Consider the following 27,434-nt stretch of genomic DNA (forward strand, 5'->3'; position numbering starts at 1 on the left):
TAATTGCTGATGCAACGATGTGGCAGGATAACCGGTAGTGGTAATGTTTGTGAGACTGAATGTGTACTCCGTGTTTGCGCAGGTGTGCGCCGATCATTTCGATCCTTCGTGCTTCGAGCGAAAAACAACGTACACCGATCCGAGGACAGGGAGAGTGCTTGAGGTGGACTTGCCAGTGCCTCGTTTACGCCTCGGATCTGTGCCGAATTTGTTCCCTCAATGTCCGTCATACCTATCAAAGGCAGGTCACAGCACAAGAGAGGCGCCTGACGTGAAAAGAAGCCGACAGGAAGCTTCAGAACTAGCTCGGGCTCTCGAAGAGTCTGTAGCGTCATATGAGGAACAGCGTCAACAACAGCTCTTCTCAACGCTTGAAGAGATGCGAGTGCGGCTCGAAACTGCACAAGTACCCAAAATGTGGACAGTCATTCATCAGACCCAGTGCACAATGTTTCTGCAGATTGTCGATGAAGGAACACCATGGCTGAAAGCGTCAGTGACAGTTTTCGGCAATCTGCAACTCAGTGCATGCCATTATGGCGTTCAAATCAAGAGGGTAGCAGAAGGTGTTGTGCCTGACTCTGTTCGCGATGTGAGCGACTTGATGGATTTATTAGAACGTCTTGGCTCGTTAGGTGATGAGCACCAAACCTGTTCTCACTTTCTGAACACAATAACTGCTCTCATCGACAAGCTTGAGACGTCTCTGGATGAGAGCAAAAAAGAGACCGTGAAGTTTATGCGGGAGCAGTTGCTACTTGTTGGAAAAGAGCGCATCCAGTACAGTTCACAGACTATGGTTCTTGCATGTATTTTGCACACAATTTCAGCACACGCGTACAAATTTTTAAGGAAAACAGCCTCAGTTATTCTGCCGCATCCCAGCACTATCAGGAATGTGTGTTCATCTTTCCGATTGTCGCCAGAGAGTGAGTGCTCAAACAATAATTTCTTGCAATATGTTGCACAAAGGTTCAAGAATCTACAGCCTCATGAGCACACAGTTATTCTGATGCTGGATGAAATATATATAAAAGCTTGCTTAGACTACAAAGGTGGCAACATATGCGGCGCCGCTGCCAATTCCAGTGAAGCAGCGACGTCGGCGCATGTGTTCATGATTCAAAGCCAGCTAAGTTCCTTTAAAGAAGTGGCACACATTCTGCCTGTTAAGACCATAAATGGTGATCAGCTTCATGCTGTTCTGAAAACAGTCATTTTGGGCTTAGAAAAAATTGGGTACAGAGTAGCTGCCGTCGTCTGCGACAACAACTCTCTCAACAGGAAGGCGATGATGATGTTCTCAACACCACGTAAACTTCGCATTGTTTATCAGAATCCAGCAGATTGTTCGCGACCACTTTTTTATGTGGTAGATTCTGTCCACCTCCTGAAATGCATTCGTAACAACTGGCTAAATCAAAAAAATTTTGGCACATGCTTTTTCTACCCTCACTTCGACCTCTCGGACAACAGTGTCCATCCGGAGAGCATTAAAACAGCTTCGTTCAAAGACTTGCGCGAGCTGCACAAGCAGGAAGCTTCAGAACTTTTAAAGTCAGGTTATGGGCTAACATCAAAGGCACTGAACCCCAGCAATTTAGAAAGGCAGAACGTAAAACTCGCACTTCAAGTATTTAATCCACATGTAGCGGAAGCCCTCAAAGCCAAGAACTCAGACACTTCTCTCTACCATGCGGAAGCGACTTCGAACTTCATCAAGATCATCAATCGCTGGTGGAGTATTGTTAATGTTAAATCTCCAAAAAAGGGATTCCACCATCGCAATGTGTTCGAGGAGCCCATTTCATCTACTGAAGATGATCCAAAGATAGCCTTCTTGGTTTCCTTCATCACATGGCTTGATGCCAGGGAATTTTACCGTCACGACACAGGCGTGCTGACAAAGGAAACGTTGAGCGCTTTAAGGCTTTCATCGTATTCTCTAATGGAGTTTTCGAAGTATTGCATTAGTGACCTTGGCCACAAGTACGTACTTCTTGGAAAAGTTAAAACCGACTCTTTAGAAAGCCGCTTTGGGCAGTACAGGCAGATGGCAGGGGGACAGTATCACATTTCTGTTCGTCAGCTGTACGAAACTGAAGGAAGGATCCGCCTCCAGAACTCTCTTCCTGTAATGAGTACCGAGGACTTGAGAGATATTGATGACACTGACTCCAGCAACGAGATGGAAAACAGTTTCCACATAACAGTTACTGACGCTGACCTTGATGCTCTGAAGTCGCGTATGCCTGTCATTGCTTATGTTGGCGGCTATTGTGCTCATGCTGCATTAAAAGTCGTAAAATGCGACAGCTGTCGAGACAGCCTGGTTGTTGGTAGGGTTGAAAGTGCGCCAGATGATGATGCCCATTCGTTAATAGCCCAGCTTGATCGCGGTGGCCTGAAATTCCCATCAGCATTTGTGGTCACCGTGGTGATGCACGCAGAAGCCGTTGTCAGGAAGCTTGTAGCAGAAAGCACCTACGCACACTTTCTACAAGTCGGAAATCAAAAAAAGCTTGTAAGGTACCTGACAATGAAATCACTCCCAAGCTTTGAAGAGGTGTCTACTTGCGAAAAAGGTCACACATCCGATTTGCTGGGGGCGTTAGTGACTAACTGTGCCGCAAATATTTTGCTCAATAATCTGTGTAAGCAGAAAAACGATCTTGACCGTGTCGCACGAGAGGATAAGTTGAAAAAAAGGAAGGCGAGCATTTTTGTTGAAAAGTAAGTTTTGCCTGTCTTACGCTTTGTGTACTTGTGCGCCGAGTGATATATGTAAATACATGTTATATTTATTTGGCTATGTTTTTGATTCACTGCTTGCAGAAGTCATGTACGCTTGTCCTTCGCCCCCCATATATTTTGAGTTTTTTTCCTCGTGTACACTTTGCAATAACGTTAGCATCTAAACAAGTTCGCCGATCATTTTTGGTTCACGCGTGAGTGATGCTCAAAATAAACAAGGATACTTCTGTTTGATTTCTGTCTGTCATTTAACGATGTATGGCTCACTGGAACCTGAAACCGTACAAAATGTGTACTCTAGCTCCTTACCAAAAGTTTGTCTGGGAGAACAACCTGTTTCTTCGTGAATCATCAGCACAATAAATAAACACCAAACGGATGTTCAGCCGGCGCGTCATGAGCTGCGTTCGTTTACATCTCTAAAATTCCTATTTTTATACGTAAAACACACGTCCGTATATGCCGATGCTTCCCATTTCATGCTCATGCGTTCGCAACGCGCGCGAATGAATACCAGCCAAACCGGCTGGCCTTCGCGCCGTGACGTCGCCGACGTCATATCACGTGACGCGCAGGCCTGAAAACCTGTCCAGGGGGTGTTGGCTCAACTCGCGCGGTCGCCGCGCGGCCGCGACCACCAAGGGTAACTCCCGCTCCTCCCGCTAGGGGCGCTGCAGCCGAGCACGTGGTATGAGGTGTAAGAGGGATCTGGAAAGGGGTGATGGTCCCTAGCCTGACCTTCGGGAATGCGGTCCTGTGTATGAGGCCAGATGTTCAAGCAAGGCTGGAAATTAGGCAACGGGGAGTAGGGAGGTTAGCTTTGGGAGCACATGGCAATACACCAAATCAGGGGGTACAGGGTGATATGGGATGGGCGTCTTTCGAGAGCAGAGAGGCTAGCAGTAAGATAGCATTTGAGGAACGATTGAGAAGGATGGAGGAAAAGCGGTGGGCTAGGAAAGTTTTCAGATACCTGTATATAAAGAATGTTGACACGAAATGGAGAAAGCGAACTAGAAAATTGACAAGCAAATATCTGGACAGCAGTAAGGGGGCAAATCAGCAATTATCGGTTAAGAAAAAGATTAAAGGAACAGAGAGAGCTTTGTGGAAAACAGGGATGCTGACGAAATCGGCACTGGAAACATACCGGACCTTTAAACAGGAAATTGTCAAAGAAAATATCTATGATAATTGTAGGGGAAGTTCTTTGTTGTTTGAGGCCAGGACTGGAGTTTTGCGGACTAAGAAGTATAGAGTCAGGTACCAGGAGATAGACACTTTGTGCATTGCGTGCGGAGAGGAGGAGGAAACGGCTGAACACTTGATACTTTTCTGTAAAGGGCTTCACCCTACAGTGGAAGGCAGCGCGGCTGACTTACCCAAGGCATTGGGGTTTAGGGATAGTGAAGGGAAAGTGGATTTTAAGAGGTTAGAAGTAACCAAGCGAAGGTTATCTGACTGGTGGCTAAAAGCAAGACAGGAGTAAAATTTCACAAGACATGGCTAGGTGGCTTGAGCCACCGCCCGATGTAAAGGGTTCAGCCGTATCCATCCATCCATCCATCCATCCATCCATGGTCTGACGTCACGCCAGCTGTGAAGAAACGGGGCTCAACTCCCGCGGTCGCCGCGCGGCCGCGACCACCAAGGCTAACTCCCGCTCCTCCCGCTAGGGGGCGATTGTCGTCGCGGCATTGTATATCCAAGCATTACCAAGCATAAACCAAGTGTATCCAAGCATTACCAAGTATAACCAAGTGTCACCAGGCTATACCCTTTCACAAATCTATTATGCTTCGCATCCTAGGCTTAACCTTAGCTAAGCCAGGCCATTTTTTCACCAATTAGTAACATCGTAAATAGGCAGTAATTAATTGAAATGAAGTATGGTATAGATAATATTCCTGCCGTACAATGTATAACAAAAGTGCCACACATGCTCCATACAATTCACTGCGAAATTTTCTCCGTTTTAGGCTAAGTGCTCCGTATTTGTGAAGATGTAGCAGAGATGAAAGGCATTGCCTGTTCTACATTTCACCAAAGAAAACTGTTTCGTCTCATTTTACTTTTTTGACAGCTAACCCACATATCTCAGACACATTCGGCTCACAAACGTGGAGATAACTTACTTTTAAGAGAGATCTTATTGACTTCTCCAACTCCTTGCACTCTCTTTCACTTGCCGCTAGTGTCTACCAAAGGCCGGTACCCAGCTGTGATCCAAAATTACGAAATAACCAGGCAGTCACCATAAATACTGCGAATCACAGCGCCAGTTGCTCTCTTAAGCCACGTAACTGCGATGTAACTGATCACTGAGGCGGTTCAGCCTAAGTAATCAGTTGAGGGAATATTCTGAAATTCGCTCCATCTGTGAGAATCTGACGCATATCGAACATTAAGCACCATACTTGTTGGCGTTGAATTGGCGCTCTAACTCCAAAGCGGTCTTTTGTGCTTCGCTTGCGTCTTCCACCTCGCGGCTCTGGTTTCGCAGCCGCACCATTCCTGATCCAGTTGTCTCACATTATCGGCACCGCAGGCTCAGATGCGAGGCTCTTCCAGCTTGAAGACGCTTCCACTCCGCTTCACAAGCGAGGTGCTTCGCGTCTTCACGTAATCGTCCCCTGCGCTTGCTTTCACTGCTATCTCTCGAGGATTTCTTTCCGAATACTACTTCGGGCGGGCATTTTTTCAGTCAAAGTAAGAAGTGACAGAGCGACGGCGTGCTGGCGAGCCACGCAGTACACAGGACCTGAAAGAAGCAGAGAAAATAAATCTTGTAGTAATTCGGTCATTATGCGAGCGATCACTATCAAACAATCTATGAGTGCCTTTGCCATGTAGCTGCCATGAAGGTTGAAAATCATAATAATTTGGTAATTTGAGAACGAACGCAAATTAAGGTTTTTGCGCTGTGTAATGGGCAATTGTATTCCTATTTGTTGTCTAATAAGACAAGACATCGGTGCAAGAGGCCGCCGCGGTGTCTCAGTGGCTATGGCACTCGGCTGCTGACCCGAAAGACGCAAGTTTGACCCCAGCGGCAGTGGTCGAATTTCGATGGAGGCGAAATTTTAAAGGCCCATGTGCTGTGCGATGTCAGTGCACGCTAAAAAGGAACACAAGATGGTCGAAATTTCTGGAGCCCTTCACTTCGGCGTCCCTCATAGCCTGAGTCGCTTTGGGACATCCCTTAACCAAACTAAACCAAACATCGCAGCAAGTGATGGGAAGCGATGAAAGTATCTTCGTGAATTTCAAGGAGTACCTTCCATTCAGGACGAACAAGTGCAAGGATGCAAGGATGCGATTTTGTTTTCGGATGCGTTGCAGAGGACCCTAAATGACGACTTCCTTTTAAATTTCTAGCGTTCGTCATCTTGCGGCTACTCAACCTTAGTACGAACCATATGACATGTTTTTCCTCATTGGACTTAATAGCATGCTGGACCGCAACGTTGAACCTCTTGTTTCAGACAGAAGACATTTCAGTCCAATGATGCCCCAACTCAGGGACATTCATGATGAGAGGAACTTTCTACCATATTGGCTTCCGCTGTTGATGCGGTGTCGATCTGTGCCGCCTTTTTAGCTAGCTGTGTCGTTTTCTGTCTAGCTAATGCAGTGCCGTCACAAGCTGCGTGTTTTTCTAAATGATCTGTATACATCGCCTATCTGCACATATAACCTCGTGTAGTAAATACCATGCTGGAAAAAATGGCTGCGGCTTAGCTTTGCTAGCCCCGGTTATTCAAGCGAAAGCTTTGGTATCACCTAGTTACGCCTCGGTTTAGCTGTGGTTAGGCGTGGCTACACGTGTATACCTACGCCTTTCAGCATCTTTTGCTCGCCGATGAGCCAGGCGAAGCTCCTGCTCTTCATCGGTTTCGGCTGCCCGGTTAGGGCGTTTACGCTCGCTGTCGATTGCTAGATCCCTCGCACGGTTGGAAATGTAAATTCCGGCAGGATGATCAGACTCGAGTATCCAGTATGCGAGTATCCACTCTCGAGGACCGGCTCCGGCTCGAGGAGGTCGGCTCCGGCTGAATAGCTTCGTCCATAGCGAGACACTCGATAGGCAGCGTGAAGCGGTCCGCGCATCGGCCGCGACGACGGCGCAGCTGCTGAGAGTCACGTGGTACGTAACGTGGTTGCTTACGCAGCTCCGCTCCTCCTGTTCAAGGTCATTCGTGCAGGCAGCGAAATCGGCGGTGCTAGGTTAGTGAGGCTTTCGCTTTCAAAATTTATTCAGCTGGAACCGTCTAATCGTAGGGGTGCAGTGGAATCGTCCCCGTCTCGCACGCTGCAGGCCCGGGTTCAATTGCCTCCTAGACCACAATTATCTTATTTTTCTTCACTGACAGTTCGTGCCTTGTTGAATTTTAGATTGGATAGTGGATTATGGATCTCACTCTAAATTGGCTTGTTGGATGGCTGTATATTGGTGGATTGTGGATTGGCTATGGATTGGCGAAAACATGACGCATTCGGTCCATGCGACATATGAAGCAATAAATGATTTCGCATTATTAACAATCGCAAATTAATATATTCCGGCATAAGCGTCTATAAGCATTAACTGAGCTCTTAGCAAAATTTTGTTCTGTCTTTACATTTCGCTCTGCCAACAGTAATTTTGCGCTTAGGTGGAGCACTCCGCAAAGCGATAGTACGATTGATGGTTCTTTCTAATATAGGGGACATCAGAGCATGTGTAAGGCACATGTGACGTTGTCATTATCCTGATGAGCAGCGTTTCCAGGGGCAGACGACTGCGTTGACCGGTGTCATCTTGTTTAATTTTTTTCTCAGCTGTAGCAGCTTAGCCGTGCCATCACAAACTGTTTATGCGTACTCACGGTTTCGAAAATGTCGTGTCTGTCGAGCTTACTTCAGCTATGCCAAGCTGTGCAGGCTTTGAGTTGTGCAGAAAGCAACCAAATTATTGTTTTACAAAGATGCTTCCAGGTGAAATTTGCTTACTCTTACTGCGGCTGTAGCCCATTTGATTTAGCGCAACATAGGCTCTACACTGCTGATGTGAGACCTTGCTGAGATCGAAAGTTTCACACTTTCGGCAGCGTATATTGTTTGCCATCCTAGCAGCATTTCTCCGGGGACGCCACACGTGCAGCCGTCGCCAGAACTCAGTGCTTATATTCAAATGAGTGTGCCTTCTAGCTGTGATGACCCCCATAATGCGCAGGTCCACACGGGACGGAGAGGCAAAGAGACACCGTATGGCTCAGTTTAAACAAACAGGTATATTCAATAATTACACATGATTAAGATTATACATCAGAGGCTGGGGCGTCCGAGCTTACGTGCCGACGACTTCATGGGGGCGATGGAGTGGCTCCGGAGTTGGGCTCGAGCGGTTGCTGGCAGAAGCTGCACGCCGTCGGGCTTCGGCGCTGAAGGCCCTCTTGGCGAACGATCTCGTCCTGAGCGTTCGTCTTCCGTACTGCTTCTCGATTTTTATATCCTCTTCTCCACACTCCCTAGGGTGAGGACGCCCACGCCGGAGGGGAAGGAGGGGGGGCTAGGGCTTTCACTTGGGCGCACAAACATACCACCGCATCGTGGTCTCGCCCCCCTCACGTGTTGAGTCCGCGGGAAAGAATGTTGTCTTCGAGGTAGCGCATAGCGTCGGCTGTGGTAAGGCGCGCTCTGGCTTGCTGACAGTTCCCGCGGGTCACCGGCCTCCATTCTCCATCCATCAACTGACACTCGCTCCTCAAGGTAAGGCGCGCTCTGGCCCGCTGACAGTTCCCTTGTCCTGGAATGTGCTCGGAAGGGCCGCCCCTGGAACCGCCACGCCAATTGGGGAGGATAAAGCCTGTTTCCCCTCGGCGGCGGCGGCGGCGGGTCCGGTTGGGTCCGGTTGGGCTTAAACCCCTTCGTTCTGGTTGTCACTCTCAACGAGCATGGCTGGGTAATTGATGATGCCTGTCATCTGGGTCTCCGTCTACGCCGCGCCGTCGAACGTGGAACCTCGTAGCACACACAAGGAATGTACCTCGTAGCACACACAAGGAATGTACCTCGTAGCACACACAAGGAATGTACCTCGTAGCACACAAGGAATGTCACACTCGCTCACCCTCCAGAAGAATGTTCTCCGAACATTTGAGTCCCTGCAGCTCCCCTTGTCTTTCTGAATCGCCTCGCACAGTGCGTCCGACAAAACACTTTTCGCTGCACTCAACACCACTGCACAACACCATATACCTCCACTGTCATAACTGGCGTCTCCAGGGGCAGCACTGATCTTCTTTTACAGATAAACATGAAACTCAGCACCCAAGCCTCTCCTTTCTAGTCCAAACTGGACGAAATAAATTTACCACAGTTACAAAGGAGCTCCCACTTCTAGCACGATCACGGCACAGACAAAAATATAGATAACGAAAGGAAGTAGGGCAGGTTCTGCATGCGCTCCGCATGCTCCCCTGTGAAGGTGTTACTTAATGACAGAAAGGTTTAACTACCAACTCCGATAACTTAACACATAAGCACATAGCAATGTTATGAACTGTGGCATTACACAATTCTAACCAGTTCAAAACTCCGCTCTGTTTACACCATTAGTCCGACTTAGCTTTCCGATTTCGCAGCGGATATCGGCCTTCATGAGTCATACTAAGTAAGTCTGTGACCCTTTGTCTGCTTTGGGACTCGCGAGGGCTCGTGGCAGGAGCCTCTCCTGGCGTTATCTGCGCGGCAACCTCGCGCGCTTCTTCTTCTAGCAATGCATGAAGTAAATCCGGTGGCATTCTGGCCGTCACCTCTGGCGCCTGCCAAACAAATGCAGGAGAGGGCGTTTCTTGCGAACTATCTGCGCGCTCCGCTTCACTTCTGTCCCCATCAAAATCCGCGCTTTCCCTTTCCTCATTTCGTGAATACTGAACCGGTGCCGACTTGAGGCGATTTGCGTGTATCCTTATCAAGCGCCGGTTCACGTCTCGGACTCTGAAGTTTACCGGAGAAAGCTTCTCGACAACCTCGCACGGTCCTCTCCACTTCGTCTGGAACTTACGAGCTAGCCCAATCTGCCTTTGGCAGTTTTCAATGTACACGCTGTCCCCCACATTAAACGGCGCGTCTCTAGCACTGCGATCGTGCACCTCCTTCCTGCGCTTCGCCGCTTTCTTTAAGGCCTCCTTTGCGATGTCCCTCGCCACTTGCAAGCGCGATTCTATCTCCACCTTATAGTCGTCCAGTGAAGCGTATGGGACACGACGGGGGCCCTCTGGCACTTCACTAGGCTGGTCCGGGTCTCGGCCGTAGAGACGAAAGAATGGCGATTCGCCCGTTCTCTCGTGTGCTGCGGAATTGTAGGCAAACATTGCATACGGGAGCCACAAGTCCCAGTCCCGCTGGTCGCGCGAAACAAAATGCGACAGGAACCCGGCCACGGTTTGGTTCAGTCGCTCCACCGCGCCGTTGCAAGCCGGATGGTACGGTGTTGTCTGCTTCTTAGCGATCTTAAGCAGCTCGCAAACTCTCCTCATTAGCTGCGACACGAAGTTCGTACCCCGATCTGTCAAGAGTTGCCTCGGGGGTCCATGTCGGAGCACGATCTGTTCGACAAATGCTCTTGCAACCGTGTCTGCCTTCTGATCTGGGAGTGCTACCGCTTCCGCGTATTTTGAAAGGTGATCGACAAATACTAAAATGTACTTGTTTCCGGAAGTGGTCGTGGGCAATGGGCCCATTATGTCCATACCTGTCCGCTCGAAGGGAGCCGAAACCTCAGAGAACGGCTGAATTGGAGCTGGTCTTCGTCCCTTGGGTGTTTTTCTTTCGAGACAGGAATGACACTTCGCACAGTAGTCTCTAACATCCTGTCGCATGCCACTCCAAAAGTACAAACGCTCCACACGCCTGCGTGTCTTCGCTACGCCAAAATGACCGGCGCATGGCGCATCGTGAAACGCACGAAGAACCCTTTCTGTCCACGACCGAGGTATGACGACTCTCTCCCAAGCGGTTTTCTCTGGTCTCCCTTTCCTGGTTGGCCTCGTGCGCCGACACAGGGTGCCGTCTTTGCCAATGAAATAACCTAGCTGTTCGGGGTGAGACGGTGCGCCCTCTAAGCTTTCGATTATTCGCTTCAGGTCAGGATCTTTGCACTGCTCTGTGCGTAATTCGGCGGGGTCGACTACGGGGACAAACTCATCTATAGCTGCCACGGCAGCTGTGCGGCTGAGTGCATCAGCATTCAGATGTGTCTTTCCTGACTTGTGCTCAACTTCAAAGCAGTATTCCTGCAGGTGTAGATTCCATCTAGCGAGTCGCGAGCTAGAGTCCCTGACACTCATCACCCATTTCAGAGGATGGCAGTCGGTGACTAGCTTGAATTTGCGGCCGTAAAGGTAGCATCTGAAGTGCTTTACTGCCCAGACAACGGCGAGGCACTCCCTTTCCGTAGCTCCGTACTTTTGCTCTGTGGGGCTCAGCTGTCGGCTAGCAAAAGCAACGGGATGTTCTTTGCCCTCGATAACCTGAGATAGCACGGCACCAACTGCGAACTTTGACGCATCTGTGGCCATAACGAAGGGCAAATTAAAATCCAGGTGGCGCAACAGCGGTGCACTCATTAGCTTCCTTTTCAGGGCCCCAAAAGCATTCTCCGCGTTTTCGTCCCAGCGAAAGGCGACATTTTTGGCTGTTAAGGCGGTGAGCAGCTTAGCGAGCTTGGCGAACTCCTCTATGTGCCTTCGGTAGTAACCGATCAGGCCGAGAAACTGCCGGACCTGGCGGACGCTAGTCGGGGATGGAAAATCCGAGACACACCTTAGTTTCTCAGGGTCCGGTCGCACGCCGTCAGCTGAAACAACGTGCCCGAGGTATTTCACCTCGTTTTTGAGGAATTGGCACTTAGAGGGCTTCAGCTTGAGACCCGCTCCTCTTAGTCGCACCAAAACCTGCTCAATATCGCGCAAATGGTTCTCAAAACTGTCACTGTATATGATAATGTCATCCATATACACGAAGCACAGCCTCCCCAGAAGACCTGCCAGGATAACATCAGCGGTTCTCTGCCAGAAAGCAGGGCTGTTGGCCAGACCCATCGGCATTCTTTTCCATTCATAGTGCCCTGAGGGCGTGTTGAATGCCGTTTTCTCGGCATCTGCCGGATCCATTGCTATCTGCCAGAATCCCGCCGCCATGTCCACTACCGTGAAGTACCTGGCAGAGCCCAGCTGAGAAAGCGTCTCCTGTATATTGGGGATGGGGTATGGATCGATGCGAGTTACGGCATTTAGTTTGCGGTAGTCCACTACCAATCGATACGAGCCATCTGGCTTTTCCACCAATAGTGCTGGTGCTCCCCAGGGTGACTTTGAGTGTTCGACAATGCCGCGATCAATCAGGTCCTGCACCTGCCGCTCCATCTCCCCACGTTGGGAGTAAGGAATCCTGTACGCACGCTGGTAAACGGGCGATGAAGTGCCGGTTTCTATCCTGTGCTTTATAACGCCACAGCAGCCCAAATCCAGGTTGGACGCGGCGAATACCTCCGAGTAGTCGTTCAGCAAACCAGCCAGAGCCTCCCTCTCCCTGGAATTTACGTGAGAAAGATCGAATGACACCTTTGGAGCAGCCGGAGGACTAGCATGCTCTACAGTTGCGAGTACCGTATCGGTGGGCTCCGTTTCTCTATCGCAGAGGTGAAGAAAGCCAATGTTTTGTTCTTGGGAAGGCTCAGTGGCTGCTGGCTACAGTTAACCACCCGTAGGGGCACTCTGTGGGCGTCATTAACTGTCACGAGGCACGCGGCTGCCTTCAGGCCATTGCTGAGAGAGTCGACCGGCTCAAGCACTCCCACGGCGCCGCTCTCTACATCTGAAGGCACAAACGCGTACAAAATGTGCTCCGACCAAGGAAGGACGACCGCCTCATCGACCAGCCTGACGGCAACCCGCGAATATACCTTCTCCAATGATCCCACGGTTTGACGGGTGTCAATATCGGTAATGCGAATCTCAGCCCCTCTCCTGTTCAAAAACGGAACTTTTGATCCGCCCGCATTAACCTCTTCCTCAGAGAATGAGACTACTACCTTCCCTTTTCTCAAAAAATCCTGCCCTAATATACCTGACCCTCCGTTTGGCAGAGACACCGTGTCCGGGCATACGCAGCAGGGGTGCTGCAATGCAATTCCGCCGAGAGAGAAGTGTAACCGGTAGAGTCCACTTATGCCAAGAGGATCCCCCGTTATGCCTACAAATTTGGTTGCCATACCACCAGACGCTTCCAACACCTCGCGGTCCCCCTTCCTTCGAAGCGTGTTAAAACTGCTCTCCTTAAGCAATGTCACCTTTGACCCCGTATCTATCAACAATTCCATGCAACAACCATTTAACTTGCAACGCACAACAGGGCATGCCTCGTCGGCCACACAAACTACCACCACCTCATCATCCACTGCTCCCTCCCCACGCTCCTCAGGCTGGGGAGGACTAACTAGTTTTTTGTCTCGGTATCTGGAGCCCCGCTGTAGGCTTGCTTAGGGCGTGTCTCGCCTGCTTCTCTTTGTGGCTCCCCACGGCGCACGTTTTGGCAGAACCTGGCGATGTGTCCGCGACCCTGGCAAGCGAAGCATACGATTTCTTCGAAATCTCGCATACCGCGCCTGTAGCTTTGTGGCGGTCTCCGGTTTCCAGCGAATGAGCGCTGTTGAGCGCGCGCTTCAACCTGGCGTTCTACCTGCTGAGATAGCAGCTGTTCTAAGCGATCTAATCGCTCTGTCAAGAGAGCAACCTCAGGGTTGAGCACCGCTCTCTCTATGACGCGTACTCTCGCTGCGGCTGTCGTTAACGCCTCATTTCGTTCCTCATCCAATGCGGCCTCCACGGCTTGGTCGAAATTGCTCGGCTTGCGCGAGAGCACGAACCGGCGCACGGGGTCTTGCAGACCAGCCACGAACAAAGCGGTCATTTCCTCTTTAAGAAGATCCTCTGCGTATTTCTTCCTTAGCTGGTCTCCTTCCTCCTCCCTGCTTAACGTATCGCGCGCTAAGCGCTGAAGCCGCGACGCAAACGTTCGCACGTCCTCCCCTACCATCTGTCCGGCGTCACGGAACCTCTGTACCCGCACGTGACGTGGTTCAGTGACGAAATGCTCAAACGCGAGCTTCTTAAATTCCGCAAATGATTTTGTGGATTTTACTTTTTCGTCTTGCCATGCAAAATCATGAGCAGCTCCTGCCATCTTACACCTCGCCATTCCCAGCATTTGAGCATCGGACCATCCTCCCATTTTCCCAATCTCTTCTAGCATGGAAAAGAAATCGCAGATTGGAACCCCTGTCTTATCTCCCGTAAACGTCGGAATTACGCTTCCTAATGCCAGCATGCTTGCTCCGAGCGACGGCTGTGGAGTGGGAGCTCCCTCAGATACAGACATTTTTTTTTCAAGCCCTCCAGTGCCTCAAGCCTCTCAAATGGGGGTAGAAGTCCCACAATCAGTCCCGTGATTCCCTTTTGATTACAATTTTGAAGTCATGAATGTCACAGCATTCAGAGGACATTTGCTTTTGAGACCCCACTTCTGACACCAGTGTGATGACCCCCATAATGCGCAGGTCCACACGGGACGGAGAGGCAAAGAGACACCGTATGGCTCAGTTTAAACAAACAGGTATATTCAATAATTACACATGATTAAGATTATACATCAGAGGCTGGGGCGTCCGAGCTTACGTGCCGACGACTTCATGGGGGCGATGGAGTGGCTCCGGAGTTGGGCTCGAGCGGTTGCTGGCAGAAGCTGCACGCCGTCGGGCTTCGGCGCTGAAGGCCCTCTTGGCGAACGATCTCGTCCTGAGCGTTCGTCTTCCGTACTGCTTCTCGATTTTTATATCCTCTTCTCCACACTCCCTAGGGTGAGGACGCCCACGCCGGAGGGGAAGGAGGGGGGGCTAGGGCTTTCACTTGGGCGCACAAACATACCACCGCATCGTGGTCTCGCCCCCCTCACGTGTTGAGTCCGCGGGAAAGAATGTTGTCTTCGAGGTAGCGCATAGCGTCGGCTGTGGTAAGGCGCGCTCTGGCTTGCTGACAGTTCCCGCGGGTCACCGGCCTCCATTCTCCATCCATCAACTGACACTCGCTCCTCAAGGTAAGGCGCGCTCTGGCCCGCTGACAGTTCCCTTGTCCTGGAATGTGCTCGGAAGGGCCGCCCCTGGAACCGCCACGCCAATTGGGGAGGATAAAGCCTGTTTCCCCGCGGCGGCGGCGGCGGGTCCGGTTGGGCTTAAACCCCTTCGTTCTGGTTGTCACTCTCAACGAGCATGGCTGGGTAATTGATGATGCCTGTCATCTGGGTCTCCGTCTACGCCGCGCCGTCGAACGTGGAACCTCGTAGCACACACAAGGAATGTACCTCGTAGCACACACAAGGAATGTACCTCGTAGCACACACAAGGAATGTACCTCGTAGCACACAAGGAATGTCACATAGCAATGATTCCCAGCTCAATAGTACCATTGCTCTCGCTTTCTTCAAAAGCCCTCTGGGCGCTTCCACTTCATGGTTTGAAATTTTCGCATAACAAGCCCAGTGCGCTGTCTACAGTGTAAACCGGTGCAGCAGCTGTGGTTGACGAGAATTTTCACTTCTAGTTCCAGGTTCTTGAGACTCTCAGGGTGGCGTTATCATTATAAATAGCACAGGTTCCGCACTGTTTTTTTTACGTATGAGAAGTTGAAAGAAACGAAAAGCATTCGGGAGGAACTTAACACCGCACAGTACTCTCAGAAGACTTGAAGAGTTCTTTTAACAAGAGCTAATGCATGAATATTTTGAGGGAAAGTCGTCAGTGCAGTATTTGAGAGCATGAGGATACAAGCCTGTTTGATCACATTCAAAGTCCTTTCAGAAGTAGTACGGGGCACTTCTCTTACAGCTTGCTTCTACTACACTTTGCCGCCTTCGAAATAAGAGACACCTGTTCCGACGTCTCCAGGGTGGCAACCTGAGCGGCGGCCAGAAGCAGCGCATCTCCCTCGCCCGGGCCGTGTACAGCCGCAGCGACGTCTACCTGCTGGACGACCCGCTCAGCGCTCTTGACTCCATAGTTGGGAACAGCATCTTCCAGGCGGTCATCGGCCACACCGGCATGCTGGGCAACAAGGTAGGTCTGGGAGTCGTTAAGAGCGCGACTCGCTGCTTGTTACCATAGGACAGAGGCTCCTTGTAATAGTCCATGGTTTGACAGCATGCCGGACGGCATGCGCAATATTTAAAATGGGGAATAATCGCGAGTGCCGTCATTTCTTTACGAGCGGCTGCTAGAGTAGCTTCAAGGAGTACTTTTCTTATTATTCGCATATAAGAAAACCTACAATCTTTTTCTGTTTACAAATTAATTGGCTACCACAATGATCTTATTGCTATCTGCAGAAGTGTTTTATGTGCACGTAACTGCAATATATGAGGAAAGAAAGTTCGAGCATTCAAACAAATGTTATATCAAAATTATGTTTTACCTCCTGGCATAAAATTATTTACTAGTTAGCCTTCTTTTGCGTATGACATTCGGAAGTCATTTTCATGTTTATTGCACTAATAACAAAAAAATACAACCATTTGAGTAAATCTGCCATTTCCTTTCATATTGGCGAGACCTGTGCGTATTCGAATTTTCTTCTGAACGTTTGCTGCGCAGAGGCACGGTGTAGTCCTTTTGCAAGTTAACGCAGATTGAAGCAATATAGTCTTTACACCGGTTTAATGGGGTCAACGCAGCCTGTCAAAGCGGGAACTTGTACGCGCTCCTAAGCAAACAAAATTACTTCCTGGTAGGCTTAGCCTTAAGGAACACGCGGGAGAAGTGAGGCATGGGAAGTAGAGTGGACTGTCGTATTGAAAAAAAGAAAAAACAGGTGCTAGCTTTGAAACAAGAACACAGGGAAACCGCAGGACAAAGCACTGCTCCCAGTTCACTTTTTTTGTTCAGATGCTTCTTTGCATAAGCATTGTAAGGCCGCGCTTCACCAACGCGTACATTTTTTTATTCCCTTGGCTTGCGGTCACTGCGGGCCTCCGGTCTACGCTCCCCCCCTCCTACCCGTGTGCCTACCCCCCCCCTTACCCCCGCAAGCAGTGGCAAAGGCGCAGGAGGAACTGGCTGATTGACCACTGTGACGACCGAAGACACCTGGCTTTGTTAAGCGCACCAAGAAAGCATGCGAGGCGCGCACAACGAGCACGTGGCGCCGCCAGGTTTTAGGCAGCGTTCCCACTGCGGCAGAATGCGGTACACCTCGCATTCCGCGATGGGCCCTTTTTTTCTTTTTTTTTGGCATTCTCGATGGCACCGAAGCGTCGCGGTTCTCCGCTGTCTGACATTCCTGCGGCGAGCCAGTGGATCAGTGGTCTCGCCAATTAGCTGTAAAACAACTTTTCATCCTTCGAGAGGCGACGTGCGGGTGCGGGAGGGAAGGGGAAAGCATCAAGCAATAAGGACGAGAACTCCCCCCCCCCCCCGGGGAGAGGGTTTTCAGAATGTTTTTTGTATGTGTTTCTTTTTCTTTTTAGCCCAGCCCTGGGCTCGAAGTTGTGCCCAACCTTCAGGGGTTGTGGCTACCTCCATTGGTTATCGGAGCTTAAAGCGGGCCTCGAATATGACCGCCCTAACTTCTTTGTTTGCAAAAGCTTTAAAATTGCATGTAAAATCATTGGAGGGCAGTCTTGTCTAGTCCTGTCTAGTTGAGCTAGAGGCTCCGTGCAGTGGCACGTAGTTGTACAGACCTAGACTCTAACCTCGGGTCGATGAGTAAAGTCTTGTCGAGTTTCTCTGTGCGAGATCTTTTCTTTTAAGTTACAGTTTGACTGTCTGTGTGACTCAACTTGTAAAGCAGTTTGCCCTTGTACATCTTGTAAATATATTCTCTCTTTGTATTTATCATATGGAATCAATCATCGCCTGCTCCTTCAACACCGTCGAATTCACGTTTGGAGAGGTCCTGTGCCCCTCCGAAGAAACGCAAAGAACCATCTTTGAATTTACTCGCATATTCATAGTAGTATTAACTATTGCATTCCTTCTTGGGGAAACACCTACAGAACACACATATCACCGCTACAACAAGTAAAGAAAGAACTATACGCATTGTTACTTTCAATAACTATTTATGCTATTAACTATTTATAACCATTAGTGCATGCTGCTAACACCCAAGGGGTCTCATCCATGGTTTATGATTCTCTTGGAATTCTCATCTTTAAGTTCACGAAAGGATGGCTTCCCATTCCGGTAATTAATAGTATCCAGTTTCTTCGACGAAGTTTCACTGGCTTTTCGTGCCAAAAAAATTCTCTATTGGTATGGAAGCCTTGAACTAGCTACGTTAAATTAACAGCAAATTGCTCTGCCTCGTTTTTGTGAAATTCGTTATCATTTGGTATAAAGCAATCATCTAACATTCATATTTTCAAACGTATTTTTTGTACTTTGCTTTAATTCACGATAAAAACTCTTTTTTTCCAATAGATAGAGCATACGGTGCACTCACTTGACTTGTTTTCCTCTATTTACGCACATATATACATTCACCCAAATTATGTTTCTGTTTATAGTTGTATCATCTTGAATTTTGGCGTGTTTTATTAATTACTTTATGCAATCAGTTTCAGTTTTATCCGCTGTTGTTTGTAGATATTGATTTTTGCAAGTTTGTAACAGAACGTTTTGCTATGCTTGAGGACCTCCTCCTGTATTTGTCAAATATGTGTATGCACTGATCCATCGTTTACAATAAACTGATTCTCATCCCGAAAAAACAACCCAGATGAATCACACGCCACGTGCCAGCCATTGAGCGGGAAACATTAACACTCAAATCTATTTTCCGACAAATATCTTTTGTTTTGTCAGACAGGCTCATGGCGGATCGGTCAAACATGATGAATTTTCAAGCTATGAAATTCTTCCACTGTCTGCCGCGTCACGCCATCCCGGCGACAAAACCCAGCACTTGTCCTTGAAAGCAGCGGTGCGCAAATTGCGCGAGCGGTGACCCTTCTTCACGGATTTACATGTTCAAAAGTTCGCACATTCACCCACACTTTATACACTCGACTTTTCTGGAGAAGAACGACGAAACATGCTTGATATTACACCCTCCTACCCCTTCGGTTTCACCACCCTTACGCTATCTTTTAAACATTGAGCATTAACTTAATACATCGCGGATGAAAACGTGGCTGGAACGCCATATCTGTCGGCAAACCTAATTCCGCTGATAAGTGGATGAGCGTACGGTACAATCACGGGACTGCAGTGTTCATTCGTCTTCTTACGTGTGCCTTTGCATTTTACACACAGAGTAATTTTTTTCTTGTCTTGAACAACACGTTACCTGGGTACCAACTTTGCTCTAGCCTTTCTTCCTAATGGATAACGCTCACTTTGCGTAATTTGTGATACGGCTGTTATACAGTAAACTTCAAACACGACATAAGTATTCATGCGAGTGCTCTTGTCTAGAATTTTGTGTTTGTTTTTTTTTAAGATGAACGCATACAAACTACCTCAACTTTCTGCCTCGTTGCAGACTGCCCACATGGAAGAGGCAGTAGGTGCGCCTGTGTGTAGGAGGAAGGGATAGGTATGACCAGGTGTCGTCATTAGTTTTGGTAGTGAAGCTTCATTTACTGCAGAATACCACAGTTCCAGAATACAACTCAAGCCTGCTGCAAGTGGAATAGTTTGTACTTCCGTGCTTCTCCGAAACGGAAAACAGTTGCCTGGAACACAGCACCGGGTACCAAAGGTAAAAGCGCAACTTCCGGATCGAAAATTGGGTAGGCGGAACAAGGCAAGTGCACTTAAGATAGACAAAAGGGCTGCCTACTAGCCTAATATTAGGGGGAAAAAAGCAGCCAAAAGGGACGGGTAGCGCTTTTCATCTATTTCACAAGAGCACTCACAACAGGGCATATTCGAGGACAGGTAGAGTATGCTTCCTTCTAGCCTATGTTGTGTTTCGTGCTTCTCTCCCAGCAATGTGATCTTCTTATCGACCAGCGCAATTTCTTGATATTTTTCACAACTTCGAAAAATCCGCAGTTGCTGTTGAAGCAGCTCATCTCGTAGCACACAATAAATGCGCAGTTTTTGGCGATTTCACTAAGTTTGCGTGAGGCACTCTTTCTTCGGAACTAGTTTTAGCAGAACCGTAGAACAACAATAAACAAGAAATAAATGAAGGGTTACCGCGCACTTATATGAGGTTTTGTTGCTGAGGCTATGTGATAACTACCTATTGCTCCACTCTTGTTTCTATTGCGCGTATCACTCGGTGTGCATGCTTAGCACAAATTGTCAACATTGCCTGCCACCTCTTGCCCATAATCTCGTGTCTCTGATGCGCCATTCCGCACGCAATGCTGTTTTTATTTTCAAGCAAGCCTTTTTCGGAGTCCAGTCGGTTTACGACGGCAGCAATGACGTAGAAAGAGAATGCTTGAGACCCGTGTACTGTACAATGTGCGCACTCTAAAGAACCCCAGCAGCTCAAAATTATTCGGAGCCCTCCACTACAGCGTTTGTCATAGCCTGAGTCGCTTTCGGATACCCAAAGCAATAAATCAAACCAAACCTTGTATTGTCGCTTATGTCCTCATTCTGTCCACTATTACTACGCCCACACATATAGTTAGGACCTGTTTGTCAAATCCCACGCTTCCTACTGCCTTGCTTGCTTATTTTCTTGCTTGCGGTGTTACTGAGTCCTCACTTTTTCTGCTCCACTTGCCTCTGTCTTTAACCATTTTTCTGCGATTCCTATTGGAAGCTCTGAACACCCTCTCCACCAAGCCTGCCCTTTTTGTCTAGCCTACGTACCTATCGTGTATGTTCTAATTGCCTCGAACGGACCCTTCCCCTTTCTCCTTTCCTTTCGCCATTCACCCTCGCCTTTTACCCTGTTCCTCGTACATGGCTGTTTAGGCTCACCTTTCTCCAGCTGGCACTTCTACATTACATGGTGATTATGTAACAAAATCCAACACCATGTTTGTTTTTTTTTTACCGATAATTTTCCCCATCGCTTAAGGAGGGAATCGGCTTCCTAAATGTTTTTCTTTTATGGATGGATTTGCTCCAAATTTTTAGCACATTAGAAATAATTTTATGACCACTTTCACAAAGTTTCGATGCTATGGCTCCAGAAAATTGTTTTATAATATAATGCTTTTTATCATACTACTATTGTTGTTGGTGGCTATTTATTATTAAAATTAACAATAAAAGTAAACAATGTGGCTAGCCGCGGCATCTGCCATCGAAACCTGAAGCACCTGAGCTTCGGCTTGCGGGAATAAAAGAACAGGGAGAGGGAAAGAAAGAGGGAGCGATAGTAAAAAAAATATGGGAGTAGGGCGGCAATGTGCACTGTGTACAAATACAGGATGTCAATTTACAGGAAAGCCACAGAATTCAGATATTGTGACAGCTGGCTGGTTAAGCATTACCGCTTTGTTGCTGGCGCACTAGAGGTTAAGATATCCTGAGAAAGCACAAATTTTGGTTGCAAATTTTTGAAGTGCACTGCCGTTGACATATCTAGAGTGAGAAGAAAGCTTCACACCAGAAATTTAGCAGACACAAATTTAACAAAAGTAGTCTTCATCAGCACAATAAACATGATCAAATGGGCAGAATAGTAGTGAAGAAATCTGCTCCGCAAGGCGAGTATCTACGCAGAAATCCTTAACGGTGGAAAGCGCCCACTGTTCCGGCGTTCCCCCACAATACACATCCGCCGAGGTTCAAAGGAGTATTTTTTAGACTACTTCGCGGTCAATTTCAGCAATGAAACTTCGGGGCAGCATTATAAGCGAGGCATACGAGCGGATACTAAAATTATAAAGGAAACTGAATTTGTCGGTATTTCTTCAACTGAATACGCTGCACACTCTGCAGACACGCATAATGGTGTGCAACCAAGGCGGCTACTTGCGCCACATGGACAAGCTGGTGCTCGTGCACGACCGGGGAGTCCGCGTCTATTCCTGCGTGGAAGATCTGCTGGCCGACCAAGACTCGCCAGAGACCCTCAGGGAAGGAGCCCGGGCGGAGGCAGTGCACTGCGCTCAGGAACACGGGTCAGCTTGTGCTCTTTTCGAAACCGTATATTTTTTTTTCTGCTAGTTTGCATAAAGTATCAACTGCAGTAGCGCTACGTAGTAGCCGCACTTTAGGGATTTCTGGCAACCGTAAATACGACCCTGAAGCCTCTGATACACGGCAAGCTGCAACTAAGTCATACCATGTCATATCACAGTCTACCATATCACATCATCCTTATAGCTTGTCATGTCATAGCATGACTTGGCATTTGACCGGTGACCTAGACATGACCATGATCAAACCTTGACTCGGCCTTGACAGTGGCATGCCTTGGCATGTTCTGTCGTGTTCTTTCATGACCTTCACTGTAAGCAACAATCGCCTTGCATGCACACATTACATCGAACTTCATGTTACACTCAACCTCACGACTTTACAACCTTTAATAACAATGCTAACAACGCCAAAGAAGGCAAAACAACGATAGACCAGATAATTCACGTGCTACAGCACAATATTCCGCGCTTAGCCATGATAAGCCGCCTGCAATTTTTTACCTGCTCCTACGTGTCTCTCAATTTCATGGTTAGTAATTAGGGCTTACAGTCGATGAGAGTTTTATTTTGAGGGCAACGGCGCGAAAAACGCGGGCGAAAATAAAGGAAACACAGTACGCGCGCTGACTCACAACGAAAGTTTATTCACAGGAAACGTAGCCCTTCAAATGTATTTACAACTGGAATTTTTACCTGTGCAGTTTTATTCTTTGTCACATGGCTTATTTTGAAGCCTATCATGGCATTTTCTTTCCAAGTAGCAAAAGAAGCACACATTGAATTTCTTCACGTGTCTCATAACTTCACAATGTTCTGTTAAGAACGAGCTGTGTATTCAGTGGCGCGCGTCCAGTTTGCGATGAAGGCTATTATTGTTTCCACTTCTGCGTGGTTGGGATTAAGAATTTCTTTACATCTATCATGATATAAGAAGCAGCAGCTTACAGACCTAGAAATGGAAATAATTGAGTCTCGCCATGCTTTTACAACACAAATCATCTAGTGGCTCGATGTTTGTACTTGGCACACTGTGTAAAAGTAAAAACTAGCGAATTTAAGAACGAAATAACAGGCGACATGCCCGACAGTTCGGTACAAACACAAAGTGTTCACTTCGTGATTATCAAGAATCACGTGGCCAAGCTCTCATCACCATGGACTAGAATTCTGGACAAAAACATTTTTTAATGGGAAAGAGTTTATGAACGCAGTTCATCGTATATTGTAAGATAAAAGTCAATATATACGCAGGTCTCCCATCGGCAAGCTTACAGCTTTTTGCTATTAACTTTCTTGCTATCGTCAAAAGCGATTCCCACTGGTTCTCTTTGGCAGCCTTAACTGCTCAATGCGACCGATTGAAAAACTTTAAAATGAAGATTTTGCAGCCTAACAGAAGAATGAACAATTACTTTCAATATTCCTGTAAATGTGCCTCACAATTTCTCAATATTCAAAATTTTCGTACAAGAATGTTGGAAAAGAACAAGAGATCAGAGGAAACCTATTAATTTCGTAGGGAAACCCTAAAAGAAACATGTATGAGGAGCATAAAAATCACTTACTACTCTCATCGTTTAACAACACGTCAGTTAAAAGCTCTCGCTGTTACATCGCGGCGATTGGCACATGCAGTACGTCATTCAGTGCATGTCATCGATTTACGTGGCAGCAGATACTGGAACTGTGCTTGAAAAAATACGTGGGAAATTCAATATTCATTATAGTGTATTGATTTCCTTTTATTTGCTTTACAGTAGAAGCCCCTGAATTTGCATTGCGAAGAGCATGAGAACTCGATGATTTTCAATAGTTGTGAGAAAGGGCAGTTCAAGCTCTGTGTTGAGCCATCTACATGGACGGATGAATGTTACGAACGTCCCCTTTGAAATAGGGTGGGGCAGATGCCACCATCCTCGAAATTTTTTCCTTTAGATTCACTATCGAATCTTCCGAATTTAGCGATAGTAATTATTACTTCATTATTTTTTCTTTAAATAATAATTCTTTTGCGTTCGACAAACATTTATTCCTGAATTTGCATCCTTACGCCACCGCCCTGCTCTTCAGCCAACAATCTTCCAATCTCGTTGTGCTAATGTCTACGGCAGATATATTTCCATTACCTATGGTATCTCAAAACCTTACGTCCTCAGGGAGAGTGAGTGTGGCTGTTTCAACATCTGCGGAGAGACTCCCACATTATAGTGAAATATATTCCGTTGTTTCTGTCTATTCACCCTTCTCAAGACGCGCCCTTTCGTGAAAGCCTGCATCTACTCTCTCTAGATCACAGTGTTCAGTTAATTCAGGTTATAGAGAAGCTACTTCTTGGAATGTCACTTTCGTTGCATAAGAATTAGACGACGATGTGCTTTCGGTGAGTGCACGTATATATCTATCGGTTCTCGCTAGCCAGTAAATTATCGACATGTTATAAAAATTATGTTAGCCGTTCATGGTGCCGACTGTCTAAGCGCATATAAAACTTTTGCATTACGATTGACCTTCGGCCAGACGAAGATGAGCAGGACAGCTCTACAATAACCCTCTGCCTCGTGGTGATGACAGGGCTAACCCAACACTGAATTGCGTCATGCCCTCCTAGGTCACGCGACCACACTGGGCACATTGTCTATGGCGCCAACACCCGCAAAAAAATTTGCATAACATTTTTATTGCCCAGCACGAAGGTATGAAAGTCCTTACCACATTATTACACCGATGGCGTTTTTCCGCGAGAAACGGAAATAATAAAGAAACAATCTTGCGGCAAGGATGCGTTATGCGCCATTAACAACAGAATCGCACTGATGTTTCTGCACAAACGGGCGTGAGTATTGCTTTGTGCTGCTCTGCGTAAACACCGATATCTTCAGTTCTCTTCAAGCGTGCATTCTGAAGATTGTTCTTTGCGGGAGCATGTCCAAAGAAGCGCACGGTTCTGATAAAGCGGGCACTATTTTCTAATGGGCGTTCAATCTTCCCGTTAGAGCTCAAGCCAAGGAAGGTCAAGAGAACGAATCAGCGGGACGTGTCATTCAAAAAGAGCAACAAGGTTCAGACAAGGTATGTTGTTTTCACCTCATAGTCGTCCTATAGGTTAGAAATGTCCGCGACATGCAATCTTTATGACGAGGGTCCAGCAGTTCGGGTCAACAACAGGTGGCTGTTTATAACCAGGAAGAAACGGAGAAGTCAAACTAACGTTTGGTAAAAATTCACTGAACACTTCACGCAAGCTTGGACAAGGGGACTGAACAGCAGAACGCACACACTAAAGAGGTGCCCAGCGATACGAAATGTCGTGAACACAACGAGCTTCGGTAGTCAACGTGCTCACTCCGCGCTGGGGCCATCCTCGGCGAACAACCGCTGCCCAAAAACGATTCTCCCGGCCTTGTCATTCCTTCCTCAGCCTTTTCGGGTAGCCTTTGTTAATTAAACAGATATTTTTCCGCATAAATAGTATACCCTGGCCTCAAGGAAGCCAGTTCGTTAGTTTTTCAATACCGAGGAGCAACTTAATATCCTTTTCCAAGCATATACAAACATTTGTACAATGTCACAGCGGCTGGAATTTGCCACTTTAAAATACCGTGATATGTCACATTTTGTGAGATTTTAGTTGCTTTCTACCCCAGTTATTCGTTTTTCAAAATGAACATCCGCCAAACAGCACAGCTTGCCGCTCTACTCTACTATATCTAACATTAAAGGAACAGTGAGGAGAAATTGAAGTTGGCTTGTATCGATACAATACCAGCTCCTGATCACAAAAACGCCGCTCTTACTGAAAACAAAAGCTCTTGTAAGGTAGAATATAGCAAGAACCAAAATACAGGTATCGCCGCCACAGGCCAATCTCGCAAGTACAAGCGTGGAGACGTCGTAGGACAAGAGACGCCACTTTGGAGAAATTTTCCTTCCGAGATTCACCGCGAATCTCTGAAACTGACAAAGGAAGGTTGCGCGGTTCAATATTTAAGTGAGTTTTGTTTTAAAACCGATAGTTCACTTTTATCACGCAAGGAAGGCAGACAAAATACAACCTGAATGTTGGAAGCAAAGAAAACCGCTGCTTGGCGGCGCCAGAGGCGGCCAGGAGAGTTTCGATTTATTATGGCGCTTCCCGTCTATGAGCTTGGCGTGCCCAGTGGTCTTGTTTTTGACGCGCCTCGATATACAAGCGCCGAACAGCAGAGGAACTCCAAGTGCCGCTCAAGTGCTAGTTAACCTTTGAAGGAGCCTGTTAATGCTTGTCAGATGATCGCCACGGTGGATGAAAAACTATGATGGCACGATGGTCGGTGGTCGTGCAAGGCCGTTCGCAGTATAAAGATCACTTGTGTCCTCGCACGCTCGCCCGGCGTAATATTCTCGGCTGTGCCAGACATCTTCAAACAACTTAACGGAAATCGTGTATTAGGGACGGGAGACAACGTACAAAACAGTTAAGGAAAAAAAATTGCTCATGGCCTAGCTCTGTTAGGCCAGGAGACAGGTAGCGAAAGCGCAGAGATTTCTGCATCGGAAGAGTGCATTCACCAGATGAGCCTTGAGCCGTCGTGGCGGAGTGGTAGCTTCTCCGCCTCAAATGCCAAAGGTCCTGGTTCCATTCCGAGCCTCGGCACAGGATTTTTTTTTATTCGGTGAGTGGGCGGGGCGTTTCTGTGGCTCCCATAGATGCTGCTACCGAATGCGTTGATTAGCGATTAAGCGCAGGCTCTGTTAAGGCGCGTTTATGCTCCATCGTAACGCGCGCGAGCGTGCTGCACGGCGACGTCACGTCGGCCAAAGCGAGACCCTTTATACTCCAACTGCGCTTGACCGCCGATGCGTTCGGCGGCTTCGGTGCACTCTGACCGCACTGGCGGTGACTTGGAGCGTGTGTCTATTTCGCGCCGAGTGTGCCAGCTTCCGACGGCCCGGCCAGACTGATTCGGCTCCGCGGCGAGGTGCGCGTTGTGACGTAATTCAATATCTTCGGCAGTTGGGCGGAGCTGTTCTTTTCGAGCTCTCGGCCAATTTAATCCATTCACGGTACACATCTGAAGGTACATGCAAGTGGGCGAGAGAGCCCGATCCAGTGGACCCGTTGGATCTAGCGGAAGCCGTTGAAGCGTCGTGCGCCGGCTTTAGTGTAAAGCCGCCAAGTTTAAACGCGACCGCCCTTGAGCACCCATTCGTTTTTTGTGGCAAAAAATAAATAACTTGGCCCTTGCAACCGTGGGAGACCTCGACGCAGCCTGCTGCACCGTGCAACCACACCGTTCAAGGAATCACAATCCGTTGGCCCCAAAGCCCCGGCCAGCCTCTGATGAGCGCAACGCGCCGACCATGTCCTGGTCCCTCGCGACTCCCCGCACTGGGATTGTGATATTTAGTTTGCAACGGTTGCTCACGGTGGAAGGGGAAATGACCCGCCGGAGCCTAAACAAACCGTGTTCCCTCAAAAGAATCGCACGCTCTGTGGGGCTGAGGTCGCTGAAATGCAGGCCGTAGTTTTTGCGAGAACTTCGTTGTCG

The 27,434-nt window shown here is 48.0% G+C and overlaps 1 protein-coding gene and 1 long non-coding RNA gene across 2 annotated transcripts in view; one reads left to right on the plus strand and one right to left on the minus strand.

Annotated features, from left to right (window-relative positions):
* Window positions 1-27,434, plus strand: part of LOC144108698 (multidrug resistance-associated protein 1-like) — a 256,880-nt gene that overhangs the window by 152,281 nt on the left and 77,165 nt on the right. Inside the window, exons 16-18 of the mRNA XM_077641869.1 lie at window positions 15,740-15,907; window positions 21,704-21,885; window positions 24,900-24,975. Of these exons, the coding sequence (XP_077497995.1) occupies window positions 15,740-15,907; window positions 21,704-21,885; window positions 24,900-24,975 (426 nt within the window). The remainder of the gene's footprint in view (window positions 1-15,739; window positions 15,908-21,703; window positions 21,886-24,899; window positions 24,976-27,434) is intronic.
* Window positions 1-27,434, minus strand: part of LOC144108884 (uncharacterized) — a 106,302-nt gene that overhangs the window by 3,157 nt on the left and 75,711 nt on the right. The window contains exon 3 of the long non-coding RNA XR_013309536.1: window positions 5,172-5,515. This is a non-coding gene — a long non-coding RNA (uncharacterized LOC144108884). The remainder of the gene's footprint in view (window positions 1-5,171; window positions 5,516-27,434) is intronic.

The sequence above is a fragment of the Amblyomma americanum genome, chromosome 10, assembly GCF_052857255.1.
Source record: "Amblyomma americanum isolate KBUSLIRL-KWMA chromosome 10, ASM5285725v1, whole genome shotgun sequence".
In the NCBI taxonomy this organism is placed as follows: domain Eukaryota; kingdom Metazoa; phylum Arthropoda; class Arachnida; order Ixodida; family Ixodidae; genus Amblyomma; species Amblyomma americanum.